The following is a 16376-nucleotide window of genomic DNA, read 5'->3' on the forward strand; positions in this document are numbered from 1 at the left end:
AGGCAGCAGGAGCAGTACATCATGAACATCTATTGCTAGGACATGCTTGCTTGTAAGCAAACAAATGTTTCGAGGCAAAGGACCTTCAAGCAATGACTGAGTAAACAAAGTTAGTGACTCGACTGTAAAAACATATCCTGACTGACAGGGAACACCAACCTTCTCCAGTATCCCTTTCAGAGCAATTTGCTGATAGGAAGTCCCTTGTACAGACTTGCCACGACCAACAATACAGAGACTTTGTAAATTGGCCATTCAGTGCGCACACATAGTCAGCACCTGGTAAAGACTGGCATTGGGAGGACATTCCACTGGCATCTGGTAAAATCCAGTTAGGGCTTTGTGTTTACCGAGGTGACAGTGGGTCAGACAGGTGCATGGGTCAGCTGTACTGACCTGTCCCTTCAAACGGAAATCAGAGTGTGTCTGGGAAGGAGGGAAGAAGGAGGGAGGGGGGAAAAGGAGGGAGAAGATGGGGAAGGAGGGATGGGTGGAGGAAGAACGAGGGGGGAACTTTGAGGAGGAGGAACTACAAAGGGAAAAATAAAAATCACTTGTCTTGAAAATTCAATGGCAAACTTTGGACGACTGAGACACTGCTTCAATACTCACAAATGGTGAAGTGAGACACTCAAAAAACAGTCCACGTTTGCAGTTTTCCGATGGGACCCTTAACATCAGGCGAAAGACAGTGAGAGAAGGAAACCAACTGAATGAAGTTTTCGAACCAGACAAGAGATTTTGAGTCACATGTAAATAGGGAAGGACAGAACCACAACATAAATCCGCCCCTCCCCACTGCGGCCTTTAGCTTGGGATTGCAAACGCTTCATGGAGAGAGCAGAAAAGGTTGGAAACACACAGAAAACAAACCGGTGGTGTTATCTGCAAGGATTGCATCTTATAACGTCCTTGAAATCCCCTCCGTCCGCTGCACCTCGCTTGTGAACACCGCTTGCCCTCCCCCGCCCGGTTTCCCTTGGCAATGCACACTGCGCATGTCTGCGGTGAGTGGCGTCACTTGGCCCTCAACGCGCAGTGACCGAGCTGTGTCGTGCGGGACCGGTCCAACGCCAGCACCACCCCCCCTCCCCGCACCCCCACAGGGCGAGAGCACCCCCCCTCTCTTGTGGTGTTAATTGAAATTGAAAGCAGAGGAGTTTAGGTAAACCAGCATCCCAGCCTCAGATCGGACAGTGCCAAATTTCAGCAAACCTTCTCAGCATTCTGTTTAGATTAAAGGGGGGGTGGGGGGAATGTGTGAGGGAGACAAGATGGCAAATGGGGGAAGAAAGAGGAATAAAACATCCATCACAGTGTTTAGCATCACCGTTCCTTTTCCCAAGTACCCGGTGGCACTTGGAATGACTCCAGCTTCTGATAGGTCCCTTATCAAGTCTTACTGCAATGGCTGCTGACAAGTGTGACATTAGTAACCCTAAACCATCCCTATATTTAAAATAATAATTCCAAAAAAAAACATTATAATTTGGTGCCCATGAACTATTGTTAAGCCAATTGATGTAAAATTTAAAAGTTTAATGATTCTGGAGACTTGTACCCAGCACTTATAATTCAACGTGTTCAGCATAAATAACAGTGCTCATAAAGATTAATTTTTGTTTTTTTTTTCTTTTAAAACAGTCATTAAAAGATAAAAGATCTCTGGAATATGCGGTGTACAAAAAAATTTACTTTGCTTTTTTTTTCTCTCGTCTAAAATTATCAATTTTTTTTTCTTCAAAAAGGCACTTCATTCTGCAAAAGAGAGATCACAGAATCAGGTCAGCTACTGTAGATCAGAGTGTCTGCATAGCAAGAACCAAAAAAAAATAAACAAAAAAAGAGGGAAAAAAAATACTTAAAAATATCACAGAACTGCCCAATACTTGTTTTTGGTTGGTAGGTAGAGAGAAGGAAAAGTTTTCTACTCAAACTGTAGTCCGTAGCAGGTTTTTCTTTTTGTTTTTCCGTATTGTGTGCGATACGTTAAGTTCTTTGTTAAATGAAGTCTGGTCAGGTGCGACTTTCTGACGTAGGGCTTCGAGAAGCTCAACAAACGTCAATCATTGTGTCCATCGTGAGTTAACGGCAGGAACTGCTGAAGTGCTTCTTGTTCGAAGATACCTTCCTCCTCCTCCTCCTCCAAAAGCTGCCGTTCCGAACCAAACATAGGTGCGTGGGGGCAGGGGAAACTGAAGGAAGCTTTTTTTAAAAAAAAAAACGCAATACTGCGTGGGGGTTGTGGGGGGGTGTAGGGAAATAAAAATCGGGCAAGAACAACGCAAAGGATCTGCCGTGAGGACACGCTCGGAGCACAATCGCTACCTGCCGCGGAGGTTCTGCAGCATACTGTAAACATCCTCTTCTTTACTCAGTCCTTCAAAGAATGGAATCAGATCAAACAACTCCGTGTCCGACATGTCGTCGAACCAGGACTGCACAGGCACCTGTTTTAACAAGAAGTGGAAAAACGTTGCGATTAGCGAGCTGCGGATACTCCACTTGACAGAAAACTTCAACAAGGCAGCTCAGTGGTGTCGAATTCTTTTAAAAAAAAAAAATAAAATAGACTTAATTAATTCTCGGGATGTGGGCGTCGCTAGCAAGGCCGGCATTTATTGCCCATCACTAGTTGCCCTTGAGAAGGTGGTGGTGAGCCGCTGCAGTCCGTGTGGTGAAGGTACTCCCACAGTGTTGTTAGGGAAGGGAGTTCCAGGATTTTGACCCAGCGATGAAGGAACAGGCGACTATTTGTCCAAGTCGGGATGGTGGGCGTGACTTGGAGATGGTGGTGTTCCCATGCACCTGCTGCCATTGTTCGCCTGGGTCCTATTGCCTGTAGTCTCTGGCTCTCCTGCTGTGATGTGGTTCTATAGGCCCCCGCTCCAGCATCCCAATACCACCAGCTGAACCCTGTCCTGGCCTCACCTGAAGTCCACCCAATTTCCGGCAGGCGCCACTGAACGGAAATCGAGACCCCCTTTGATTCTTTCGCCTTCCCTTCCTCTACTTAGTGCGGGAAAGTGGAGACCAATTAGAGCATCCCAAGCTCTCAGCCACACCGTGATTAGCTGATTCAGCAATCAAACTTCGGATGGCTCGCTTACAAACCGTGTAGAGGAGCTTAGACGGGATTTTTAAAAATGGTAAATTAAAATGCCAGGGGTGGAAGTTATTCTACGTTTGTGTAAATCTCTGGTTAGACCGCGTCTGGAGCACTGCGTTCAGTTCTAGGCACTGCACCTCAGGAAGGACATATTGGCCTTTGAAGGGGGTACAGAGCACATTCACTAGAATGATACTGGGGTATAAAGGGTAAAATTTTATGAGGACAGGTTGCATAAACTAGGCTTGTATTCCCTTGAGTATAGAAGATTAAGGGTTATCTAATTGAGGTGTTTAAGAGGATTAAAGGATTTTATAGGGTAGATGGAGTTAAGATACAGATTAGCCGTGATTTAATTGAAAGGGGGAACAGGCTCGAGGAGCTGAATGGCTGCCTCCTGTTCCTATTCTGTTGAGCAGGCTGCTCATTTTCAGGAATTTCAGGTGACTAAGATCGTGTGAAAATGACTGAGTGCCAATAAACAAGCGTGTAGATTGAGAATAGTTCCGCGGTACTGAAAGGAGTATCGGCCAGACTGGGACTTCAGTTATTTGCAGAGTCTGGAAAAGCTGCTGTTCTGCTTGGAGCAGAGAAGGTCAACAGGAACTGCTGACAGATCATCGGCCTGAAACGTTAACTCTGCTGCTCTCTTCATACAGAGGCTGCCTGAACTACTGAGTGTTTCCAGCGTTTTCTGTTTATATTTCAGATTTCCTTCACCTGTAGTATTTTGCCTTTGTAGAAGATTAAGAGTTGATCGAGATGTTCAAAATCATAAACAATTTTGATAAGAGGAAATAAGGACAAACTGTTTCCAGTGGCAAAATGGTCAGTCACGGGAGGACACAGGTTTAAGGTGTTTGCAAAAGAACCAGGTGGTAACAAGAGGAAAACATTTATCATCAGCATGTTATGATCTGGAATGTTCTGCCTGAAAAGGTGGTAGCAGATTCAATACTAACTTTCAAAAGGGAATTGGATAAATACTGGAAAGGAAAATACAGGGCTATGGGAAAAGAGCAAGGGGAGTGGCTCATGGATAACCCTACCAAAGGGCCGGCCTAGGCAGGCTAGGCTGAATGGACTCTTTCGATGCTGTATCAATCTTTGACTGCTCACTGCCAATGAAACATTCGATGATTCATACAGCATCTTTCACAACCTCAGGACTTCCCAAAGTGCTTTACAGCCAATTAAGTATCTTTGAAGTGTAGTCCGTGTTTTAATGTAGCAAATTTGCATAAAGCGAGATCTCACAAACAGTAATGTGGTAAATGACCAGATTACCTGTTTACTGAGCCAGGACACCGGGGATAATGCTTCAAAATAGTGCACTATGGATTTTTTACGTCCACCTGAGAAAGTAGACAGGGTCTCGGTTCAACGTCTCATCTGGAAGACGGCACCTCCGACAGTGCGGCACTCCCTCAGCACTGCACTGGAATGTTGTTCTGGATTTTCGTGCTCAAGTCCCTGGAGTGGGACTTGAACCCACAACCTGCTGACTCTGAGGTAAGAGTGCAACCCACTGAGCCACAGCTGGCACCGACAATGGACTCCAGAAATGGGCAGGTGAGGAAACAGTCAATGAATCCCAACGATGTGTACCGTACGAAGATATCAAAGGCAGTAGCTGCCTCTACGTCAAGAGACCCAACGTGAAATTCTGGCACGATTATAACGAAAGGTTGATCTCCCGGTGGTTAAAAATGGTTTGAAGAGAGTTAGGTTTTTAAGACCAGGCTAAAACGTGATGCACTTTTGGAAGTGTGGCGAGGAGGAGGGGGCCTGAGTGAACAATTCCTCCGTGATTTGTCTGCGAGTGGAGTGAACTGCTGCCACAGCTTGAAGGAGGATTCGTTTAACTCAGCCCTCTGCAAAAAAACAGGACTGACTCAGAAATGAAGGGCGCTTCGTAACGAGCAGAGAGGAATACTCACTGCGTTTTCAGGATGAAAGATGTAGGACGCCGGCGAGTTATCCACTATAATGACCTTGCTCAAGTCCCTCCCTAGCCGACTGAGGTCTTTCACGTAGTTTCCTCTGTGGAAAACGCACGATTCTCTGAAGAGCCTGGCCCTGAACACGCCCCAGCGATCCAGCAAGTCTGCCACGGGATCTGCGTACTTCGGGAAGGTGAGAAAAAACAAGTTAGATCCCAGTGAATGACGCAACGCGCTTCGAAACAGTCGCAGTAAAAACAGGGTCTCATGCCACGAGCCCACTTCTAGTCGGAGAGGGAGTTGATCTGTTAATCGGCGAAAAATGTGCACTTGGTCAAAAATAAAACGTTTTAACAAAAGCAGTTTGCTCGATAGTTGGCTTTAATGTCCTGATTGGTCTTATTGGTAAATGGGTTGATAGGCTTATGCAAGGTGATACGAGATAGAATCCGAAGGTTCAGTTTCCTTCGGGCACTAAAATTACACTCGCCCATCAAATTCACAGGCCTCGTGCAGGGTGAGAAGTGAGACATGTGAAGCAGGCTCCCTAAAGCAGCTGTCAATTGACACCTTCAAAAGTGCGCTGGATTGAGAGGAGGTACTATGGAGATATTAACAGCACAATTTTTATTGTTGTAGGGAGGTTAGAGAATCTTACAGCACAGGAGGCCGCCATTCGGCCCATCGTGTATGTGCCGGCTCTTTGAAAGAGCTGTCCAATTAGTTTCACACGTCCATTCTTTTGTCATAGCTCTGGAAATTTTTCCTTTAAGGAACTGAAACCACAGGATCACTAGCTGGTAGGATATCTGAGCATGGGCTCGGGATGCAGTGGGCTTTTATCACTACACATTTTCTTGCCTCCCTCCCCCTTCTTTTTTGATCAGTATGTTTCCTCTGCCCAGATAGTAAAGGGCTGACTGTAATGAGCAGGTCTTCACTATTGTAAAATACACCACACACATTAGATAACTGAATTGGAGCTGATCTATACATTGATTGCGCCGTAGGAAGAGATTCTCAGTATTAAATCAGTGATCACAAAGTGTCCCTGCTATCTGAAGGGCAGAATTCAGTGACATCAGCCTCGGTGTCAAAGTCAACAGTGACCCCTAGTGGAAAGAGCGAAGAAAGCACCCAACTCAATGCTCCAACATGGCCGAGTGTGCCAAGTGTTTGAATCGTGCCTGCTGTGAATTTTCGGGATGATTATTTGCTGTGTGCACAGTGCAGAATGCTTGTCCGCACACCCAGTATCCTGCTCGGTATTTTCCCTCCTCCTGAAATGCATGGGACCAATGAGAAAAAAAATGTTTCAGTAAAACCAGAGATTGAACCCAGTTTATTAAAACCACGGCGTGACATGTGCACCATGTTATAATGTTCCCCACCCTGCCCCTAATAAATTTTGGAACTATTCCCAACGCTAGTTAACAGGTGCGAGTCGCACAATGTCGCCAAAAAGGTCATTAATTGGGTCGGGGAGGGCGGGGAACCTGAAGATATATGGCACAGCCAGTATCACAACATTACAAGTTTTACTTTGGCAAGGGCAAGCAGGGAACAGCTTATGTATGGCGATGTGAATGAAAGAGCTGTGAACAGTGGCTCCACTCTCAGCAGGACAAAGATGATGGTGGAGCATTTTACATAGAATGTACAGCACAGAAACAGGCCATTCGGTTTAAATGGTCCGTGTCGGTGTTTATGCTCCTCACGAGCCTCTTCCCACTCCTACTTCGTCTAACCCCAGCAGCATACCCTTCTATTCCTTTCTCACTCGTGTTATCTAGCGTCTGGTTAAATGCACCTATGCTTCACCTCAACTACACCCTGCGGTAGCAAGCAATGTTCCCTTGTATTTTTTTTGGTGAGTGTTCCCTTTAACTTGTGTGGTGCATTCAAATTTCCGTGCACGTGCGGTTTCTCCCATATAAAAGCTGGTGAGCGGCTTAGCGAGAACGTTGGCAGCCAGTTCCACATTCGCACCCCTCTCTGGGTAAAAATGTTCCTCCAGAATTTCTGATTGGATTGATTAGTGACCATCTTTTATGGCCCCCTAGTTTTGGACTCTAGAACTTAAGCTGGCAAGGATGGCGCGAGATGAATCCAAATATGGTGTCGCGGTGCGTGCAAATACAGTGGCAATTTTCTGGTAAGACTACAGGGAGCTTCGGCAGAGCTAGGGTTCGCTAGGCTGCAGTGAGCAATCCTGGGTATGGCTGCACTAGTGAAATATCTGGGCATTCTACCCTCGCACGGCAAACAACGCGTCGAAGGCATCTCTAGATATGTGCACACATTTTAAATACAAGCAGGGGATGGGAGGAGAGAGGGATTGGGAAGCACAGAGTATTTCTTGAATTGCATGGGATTTGTAGTCACATGCCGCACTGAGCAACTGTGTTTTCCTCTGTACTCCTGCAATTCGAGAACACCGAACCGAACCGGCGGGTGGGATTGGGGAAACTAATTATGTGGCCGTGAATAGATGCTGCTTAAAAATAGACATCCACTACTTCTAGTGCAGTCATGGCAACACAGTAGGCTCTTGAAAAGGCCACACAGGCGAAGCCAAGGGCCCAGGTAGCCGTATTGCCATGGGCCGGGGAGGGACTTACCCGTGCTATAGCCATCAGACAACAGCGAGAAAAGAAACACACACACATACACGGAGAATAGAAACAAACAAGTGGGAAAAAGGTTAAAACAGGAAAAAAAATTAACTTTGCAAATTTATCAATATGTTAGTTTACCGGAGACGGAGTCATACGAATGCAAACTGCCGATTACAATACTTGGGTTACACTGCAGGCTTACCTTGGCTAGACTGGCTGTAAAGAGAACACATTCAAAGAGTTGCCCCATCTTTTGCAGAAATAGATCGACGTGCGGCCTTTTCAATACATAAACCTGTAAATGCAGACAACAGTCGGGTCAAGGACTCAATAAACAAACCAGTCTTATTTTGTTTCATCATTTCATCTTAAAAGTTGCAACAGACAACTTAGAAACATAGAAAATAGATGCAGGAGTAGGCCATTTGGCCCTTCGAGTCTGCACCACCATTCAATATGATCATGGCTGATCATTCACCTCAGTACCCCTTTCCTGCTTTCTCTCCATACCTCTTGATCCCTTTAGCCGTAAGGGCCATATCTAACACCCTTTTGGATATATCTAATGAACTGGCCCCAACAACTTTCTGTGGTAGAGAATTCCACAGGTTCACAATTCTCTGAGTGAAGAAGTTAAGACATCAGATCCTCTAGCGCACTTTCTTGCCTGCTTACAATCAAATGGAATGTTTCCCAAAATCTAATAGGTTTGATGCTTCTTTCAGTTTTATTTGGGGATAATCTGGTAGACAGGCGTAATAACAGAATGAATATAACATAGAAACATAGAAAATAAGTGCAGGAGTAGGCCATTCAATGAGTTCATGGCTGAACATGCAACTTCAGTAACGCATTTCTGCTTTCTCACCATACCCCTTGATCTCCCTAGTAGTAAGGACTACATCTAACTCCTTTTTAAATATATTTAGTGAATTGGCCTCAACAACTTTCTGTGGTAGAGAATTCCACAGGTTCACCACTCTCTGGGTGAAGAAGTTTCTCCTCATCTCGGTCCTAAATGGCTTACCCCTTATCCTTAGACTGTGACCCCTGGTTCTGGACTTCCCCAACATTGGGAACATTCTTCCTGCATCTAACCTGTCTAACCCCGTCAGAATTTTAAACGTTTCTATGAGGTCCCCTCTCATTCTTCTGAACTCCAGTGAATACAAGCCCAGTTGATCCAGTCTTTCTTGATATGTCAGTCCCGCCATCCCGGGAATCAGTCTGGTGAACCTTTGCTGCACTCCCTCAATAGCAAGAATGTCCTTCCTCAAATTAGGAGACCAAAACTGTACACAATACTCCAGGTGTGGCCTCACCAAGGCCCTGTGCAACTGTAGTAACACCTCCCTGTCCCTGTACTCAAATCCCCTCGCTATGAAGGCCAACATGCCATTTGCTTTCTTAACCGCCTGCTGTACCTGCATGCCAACCTTCAATGACTGATGTACCATGACACCCAGGTCTCGTTGCACCTCTCCTTTTCTAATCTGTCACCATTCAGATAATAGTCTGTCTCTCTGTTTTTACCACCAAAGTGGATAACCTCACATTTATCCACATTATACTTCATTTGCCATGCATTTGCCCACTCACCTAACCTATCCAAGTCACTCTGCAGTCTCATAGCATCCTCCTCGCAGCTCACACTGCCACCCAACTTAGTCTCATCCGCAAATTTGGAGAAACTACATTTAATTCCCTCGTCTAAATCATTAATGTACAATGTAAACAGCTGGGGCCCCACCACAGAACCTTGCGGTACCCCACTAGTCACTGCCTGCCATTCTGAAAAGTCCCCATTTACTCCTACTCTTTGCTTCCTGTCTGCCAACCAGTTCTCAATCCACGTCAGCACACTACCCCCAATCCCATGTGCTTTAACTCTGCACATTAATCTCTTGTGTGGGACCTTGTCGAAAGCCTTCTGAAAGTCCAAATATACCACATCAACTGGTTCTCCCTTGTCCACTCTACTGGAAACATCCTCAAAAAATTCCAGAAGATTTGTCAAGCATGATTTCCCTTTCACAAATCCATGCTGACTTGGACCTATCATGTCAATGGAGATTGCTCCATAGCACATTATCACTCAGTGGCCACCATACGAAGCCAAGGAATGGGGCCTTGTCAATTCTTAGTGGCTAGGAGAGGGAAGCTATATTAATGACGTCACAGGCCGAGCAGGTACAGTTGATGTACTGGTGCTTGAACAGAAAGACAGACAGACTTTTGAAATGACAAAGGTGGCTACTGCTTAATTTACTGATCCATGACTCTCCCCTCTAGTGATATGGAAGAAAACATTCTTTAGGTCTATAGCAACTAACTAGTCCCCAAATACATTGTCTTAATAAATTGATGCAGTATGAGCATTTTGAATTCTCTCAGTTTCTGGAATTAGTTTAGAACCCTTGGATCTAATTCAAAGCAAAATCTTCCTTTGGGCGATGACAAACCACTGGAATTAGGAACTCTCTGCACGGTGCTGAACTGTGTCTATTGCCCCTATTGATATTCATTTGCCTATCTCAATTGATAGTGCAGCTCACCATTAAAGGTTTCTGCAGCAGGGGCAGTCTCACCAACCCATTCAATCTTGGGAGAGGTGCTGGTCAATTGGACAGCAGAAGTCTCGGAGACTCACATGCCTGCAATAACATCTTCCTCACACAGCCACAATATTCTGCGGTGGTCCACATGTAGGTCCCAGGGCGAGAGAGGTATACTGGGTCCATGGTAGGATACCTGGCCGGAGCTGCTAATTGTGGATATCAATTAAAGGGCTACTTGAGGGAATACTGCTGTTTAAAGCCACACAAGTCAGCTCACATATTCAGTGTTTTTTTTTCTTAATATTCCAGCACTTATTTTCCTACATTACAACAGTGACTACACTTCAAAAGGACTTCATTGGCTGTAAAGCGTTTTGGGACATCTGGTGGTCATGAAAGGCGCTATATAAATGCAAGTCTTTCTTTACTTTCTCCTGTCTGTCTCTTAAAAATAACGTTCCCTTCAAAAGGTAATAACAAATACTGCTGCAGTTTACACCAGAGTAATGCTAAACACAGCTGTGTGGGTCTCACTGTAGAGCTCCGGAGATGTACAAGGGGTGGACTTAGTCTTCGATCAGTGGCTTTGAAAAATACCGCGGTGGGCTTTAGCATCTGTCTGGAGCAGAGTAGCCCTTTGGTGAACAAAACCTTCCCCTATTCTCCCTGGTAGCATGCCATCCTAACCCCTTCCTTGGCCAAAGCACATCGAGGTTTGGAATGTCGATTGGTGAGGTTCAAGGGTCATCCAATGGGTGGTGGATTCCGCACAGCGGAGAGGGTCTGAAGTAGAGTCTGTAGCTGGCATGCTAAACAAGGGTTTCACTGAATAGCCCGGATTCTTTACTCAAGTCTATTTTAGGGTTAGGTATTGGTCACTTTCAAAAGTTGGCCCAGGCCTTTGCAGCCATGGTCTTTAGGAAAGTAGCCATGAGGAATCACATGAAAACCACCTACTGTTGTCTGTGCCCCTGCCACAGTACCGAAACAGCTCTCATCAATGTCACAAATGACATCCTTTGTGACTATCCCTCTTCGTCCTCTGGACCTGTCTGCAGCCTTTGACACAGTTGACCACTCCATCCTCCTCCAAAGCCTCTCCACCATCGACCAGCTAGGTGGGACTGCACTCGCCTGGTTCCATTCTTAGCTATCTAATCGTAGCCAGAGTATCTCCAGCAATGGCTTCTCTTCCCACTCCCGCCTCGTTACCTCTGGTGTCCCCCAAGGATCCATCTTTGGCCCCTCCTATTTCTCATCTATATGCTGCCCCTTGGCGATATTACTAATGAAGTAGTACTCTGTGAAATAATGGGACTAAAGGTGGACAAGTCCCGTGGACCTGATGGCTTACATTCTAGGGTCTTGAGAGAAGTGGCTGCAGAATGCATTGGTTGTAATCTACCAAAATTCCCTGGATTCTGGGTCTGTCCCAACGGATTAGAAAACCGCAAATGTGACTCCCCTATTTAAAAAAGGAGGCCGACAAAAAGCAGGAAACGATAGACCAGTTAGCCTAACATCTGTCGTTGGGAAAATGCTGGAGTCCATTATTAAGGAAGCAGTAGCGGGACATTTGGAAAAGCATAATTCAATCAAGCAGAGTCAGCATGGTTTTATGAAAGGGAAATCATGTTTGACAAATTTGCTGGAGTTCTTTGAGGATGCAATGGGCAGGGTGGATAAGGGGGAACCAGTGGATGTGGTGTATCTGGACTTCCAGAAGGCATTCGATAAGTAAAAGGTTACTGCACAAGATAAATGTTCACGGGGTTGGGGGTAATATATTAGCATGGATAGAGGATTGGCTAACTAACAGAAAAGAGAGAGTCGGGATAAATGGGTCATTTTCCCGTTGGCAAACATTGCCGCAGGGATCAACTATTTACAATCTATATTAATGATTTGATTGAAGGGGCCGAGTGTAATGTATCCAGGTTTGCTGATGATACAAAGATAGGTGGGAGAATAAATTGTGAGGACGACACAATAAATCTGCAAAGGGATATAGACAGGCTAAGTGAGTGGACAAAAATCTAACAGATGGAGTATAATGTGGGAAAAAGTGAGGTTATCTACTTTGGCAAAAAAAAAAAATCGAAAAGCAAATTACAATTTAAATGGAGAAAAATTGAAAGGTGTTGCAGTAGAGAGACCTGGGGGTCCTTGTACATGAAACACAAAAAGTTAATATGCAGGTACAGCAAGTGATCAGAAAGGCAAATGGAATGTTGGCATTTATTGCAAGGGGGATAGAGTATAAAAGCAGAGAAGTCCTGCTACAACTGTACAGGGTATTGGTGAGGCGACACCTGGAGTACTGCGTACAGTTTTGGTCTACCGTATTTAAGGAAGGATCTACTTGCATTGGAGGATGTTCAGAGAAGGTTCACTAGGTTGATTCCAGAGATGAGGGGGTTGACTTATGAAGATAGGTTGAGTCAGTTGGGCCTATACACATTGGAGTGCAGAAGAATGAGAGGTGATCTTATCGAACCATATAAGATAATGAGGGGGCTCAACAAGGTGGATGCAGAGAGGATATTTCCACTTATAGGTGAAACTAAAACTAGGGGACTTAGTCTCAGAATAAGGGGGCGTCCATTTAAAACTGAGATGAGGAGGAAATCTATGGAATTCTCTGCCCCAGAGAGCTGTGGAGGCTCGGTCACTGAATATATTTAAGGCGGAGATACACGTTTTTGAGCGGTAAGGGAGTAAAGGGTTATTGGGAATGGTCAGGGAAGTGGAGCTGAGTCCATGATCGGATCAGCCATGATGTTATTGAATGGCGGAGCAGGCTCGAGGGGCCAAATGGCCTACTCCTGCTCCTATTTCTTATGTTCAGCCGAAAACACGGAGTCAGTCCTTACTGCTAGGGGGATCAAGGGGTATGGCGAGAAAGCAGGAATGGGGTACTGAAGTTGAATGTTCAGCCATGAACTCATTGAATGGCGGTGCAGGCTAGAAGGGCCGAATGGCCTACTCCTGCACCTATTTTCTATGTTTCTATGACACCCAGATCTACCTCTTCACCACTTCTCTCGACCCCTCCATGGTCTCTAAATTGTCAGACTGCTTATCCAACATCCAGTAATGGAATGAGCAGAAATTTTCTCCAATTAAATATTGGGAAGACCAAAGCCATTATCTTTGGACCCCGCCACAAACTGCGTTCCCCAGCCACTGACTCCATCCCTCTCCCTAGCATCTCTGACCAGATATCCGTGGCATAACTAAAACCACTTATTTCCATCTCTGTAACATTGCCCGCCTCCGCCCCTGCTTCAGCTCATTCGTTGCTGAAACCCTCCTCCATGCCTTTGTCACCTCGAGACTTGACTACTCCAACGCACTCCTGGCTAGCCTCCCACAATCTACCCTACGTAAACTTGTCATCCAAAACTCGAGGGCAGCCAGTGTCCTAACTCACACCAAGACCTGATCATCCATCATCCCTGTGCTCACTGACCTACATTGGCTCCCGGTTAAGCAATGCCTCGATTTCAAAATTCACATCCTCGTTTACAAATCTCTCCATGGCCTCGCCCCTCTCTATCTCTGTAATCTCAGCGTCACAACCCCCGAGACTTCTGCGCTCCTCAAATTCTGCCCTCTTGAGCATCCCTGATTATAACTGCTCAACCATCGGTGGCCGTGCCTTCAGCTGCCTGGGCCCTAAGCTCTGGAACTCCCTCCCTAAACTTCCCCGCCTCTTTACCCCTTTAAGATGCTCCTTAAAACCTACCTCTCTACCGTAATTTTTTCTTATGTGGCTTGGTGTCAAATTTATCTGTTTTGGCTTATAACACTGCTGTGAAGCGCCTTGGGATGTTTTACTACGTTAAAGGCGCTATATAAATAAAAGTTGCAGTTGTTGTGTAAAATCCAGAGGATGGGTCCACTTTGGGGTCAGGATCTTTGAAGCGAGTAAATTTAAGATGTGGACACCTCTTCCGTTAAGTGCCTCAGTACATTATATCTTTGGTAAATTAACCCTTGAACAGTTCATCACTATCATTCTACTTGCAGAGTCTTTTTCATTATTCGAGGATGTAGATGGGGGACATTCTGAAGTGAACTGCTTGGTTCCTGGTGAGTTGGCCCAGATATAGATAGAAGCATGGCTCTCATTGAATCCACCTTCCACAGGGAGTCAGATGGGATTCCCTGGCATACCATCTGGGGAAATAATGCTGGATTCCACCAATGTTTTCGAGAAGCCTCAGTGGAAGTCTTTGGATTTTCTTACAGGAAGACGCTCCCAATGAGGGCAGTGCGTTTGATGTAGTGTATATGGATTTTAGCAAGGCTTTTGATAAGGTCCCACAAGACAGACTGGTCACAAAAGTAAATGCCCATGGGATCGAGGGTAAAGCAGCAAATTGGATCCAAAATTAGCTCAGAGGCAGGAAACAAAGGGTAATGGTCGATGGGTGTTTTTGTGACTGGAAGGCCATTTCCAGTGGGGTTCCGCAGGGCTCAGTATTCGGTCCCTTGCTTTTTGTGGTATATATCAATGATTTAGACATCAATGTAGGAGATATGATTAACAAGTTTGCAGATGATACTAAAATTGGCTGTGTGGTTGGTAATGAAGAAGAAATCTGTATACTGCAGGAAGATATCAATGTACTAGTGATTGGGCCAAATTTAGCGTGAAGGGTATAGAGGATGCGGAATTCTTGAAATGCATTCAAGAGAACTTTTTTAGTCTGTATGTATCAAGCCCAACACGAGAGGGGGCGGTCTTGGGTTTAGTTTTGGGGAATGAAGCTGGGCAGGTTGAAGGGGTATTAGTGGGGGAGCATTTGGGTGCCAGTGACCATAATTCAGTCAGATTCAAGTTGATTATGGATAAGGACAAGAAAAGGCCCGGAATAAAGGTTCCGAATTGAGGAAAAGTTAATTTTGCTCAGTTAAGGAGTGATTTGGCCATAGTGGACTAGAAACAGCTACTTGTGGGTAAATCAGTGTCGGAACAGTGGGAGGCATTCAAGGAGATCCGAAAGGTTCAGGCCAAACATGTGCCCTTAAAGAAAAAGGCTGGGAAGAATAATTCTAGAGCCCCTTGGATGCCTAGGGACTTACAGGGGAGGATTAAGAAAAAAAGGGACGCTTATGTCACATATCAACAGCTAAATACTATAGAATCTTTAGAATATAGAAAGTTAAGAGGCAAAATTAAAAAGGATATAAGGAATGCTGAGAGCACGAGAAATTCTTAGGGTTTTCCTTAATTTTACTGGCTAAGATGTTCGATTAAGAGTAAGAGGGTAACTAAGGAAAGGGTAGGACCTATTAGAGACCATGAGGGTAATCTTTGTGTGGAGGCGGAAGATGTTGGTAGGATTCTTAACGAATACTTTGCATCTGTTTTCACAAAGGAAAGAGATAATGCAGATACTGCTGTAGAGGAGTGTGATATTCTGGATGAAATAAATATAGTGAGAGAGGAAGTATTAAGGGGTTTAGCAGCTTTGAAAGTAGATAAGTCCCCAGGCCCGGATGAAATGCTTCCCAGGTTGTTGAGCGAAGTAAGAGCGGAAATAGCAGAGACCTTGACCGTCATTTTCCAGTCCTCTTTGGATATGGGCATGGTGTCGGAGGATTGGAGGACTGCTAATGTAGTACCCTTGTTTAAGAAGGGAAAAAGGGATAGGCCGAGTAATTACAGGCCTGTCAGCCTAACGTCGGTGGTGGGAAAACTATTGGAAAAAATCCTGAAAGTCAGGATAAATCTGCATTTGGATAGGCAAGGATTAATTAGGGACAGTCAGCATGAATTTGTTAAGGGAAGATCATGTTTGACTAATCTGATTGAATTTTTTGAGGAGGTAACCAAGAGGGTCAATGAGGGTAGTGCATACGATGTAGTATATATGGACTCTAGCAAGGCTTTTGATAAGATCCCACATGGTATGAAGGTTAAAGCCCATGGGATCCAGGGCAAAGTGGCAAGTTGGATCCAAAATTGGCTTGGAGGTAGGAAGCAAAGGGTAATGATTAATGGATGTTTTTGTGACTGGAAGGATGTTTCCAGTGGGGTTCCGCAGGGCTCAGTACTGGGTCCCTTGCTTTTTGTGGTATAGCTCAACGATTTAGATTTGAATATAGGGAGTATGATTAAGAAGTTTGTAGACGACAC

At 45.1% G+C, this 16376-nt stretch overlaps 1 protein-coding gene across 2 annotated transcripts in view; it reads right to left on the reverse strand.

Moving 5' to 3' along the window:
• Positions 1-1101: 1101 nt before the first annotated feature.
• ctdspla (CTD (carboxy-terminal domain, RNA polymerase II, polypeptide A) small phosphatase-like a) overlaps positions 1102-16376 on the reverse strand; it is a 169188-nt gene continuing 153913 nt past the window's right edge. For both annotated transcript variants that reach the window (XM_070881780.1, XM_070881781.1), the window contains 3 exons: positions 7873-7965; positions 5050-5235; positions 1102-2450 (listed from right to left, as the gene is read on the reverse strand). In XM_070881780.1, coding sequence (XP_070737881.1) covers positions 2325-2450; positions 5050-5235; positions 7873-7965 — 405 coding nt within the window. In that variant the 3' untranslated portion in view covers positions 1102-2324. The remainder of the gene's footprint in view (positions 2451-5049; positions 5236-7872; positions 7966-16376) is intronic.

Source organism: Pristiophorus japonicus, chromosome 5 (assembly GCF_044704955.1).
Source record: "Pristiophorus japonicus isolate sPriJap1 chromosome 5, sPriJap1.hap1, whole genome shotgun sequence".
Classification (NCBI taxonomy): Eukaryota; Metazoa; Chordata; class Chondrichthyes; family Pristiophoridae; genus Pristiophorus; species Pristiophorus japonicus.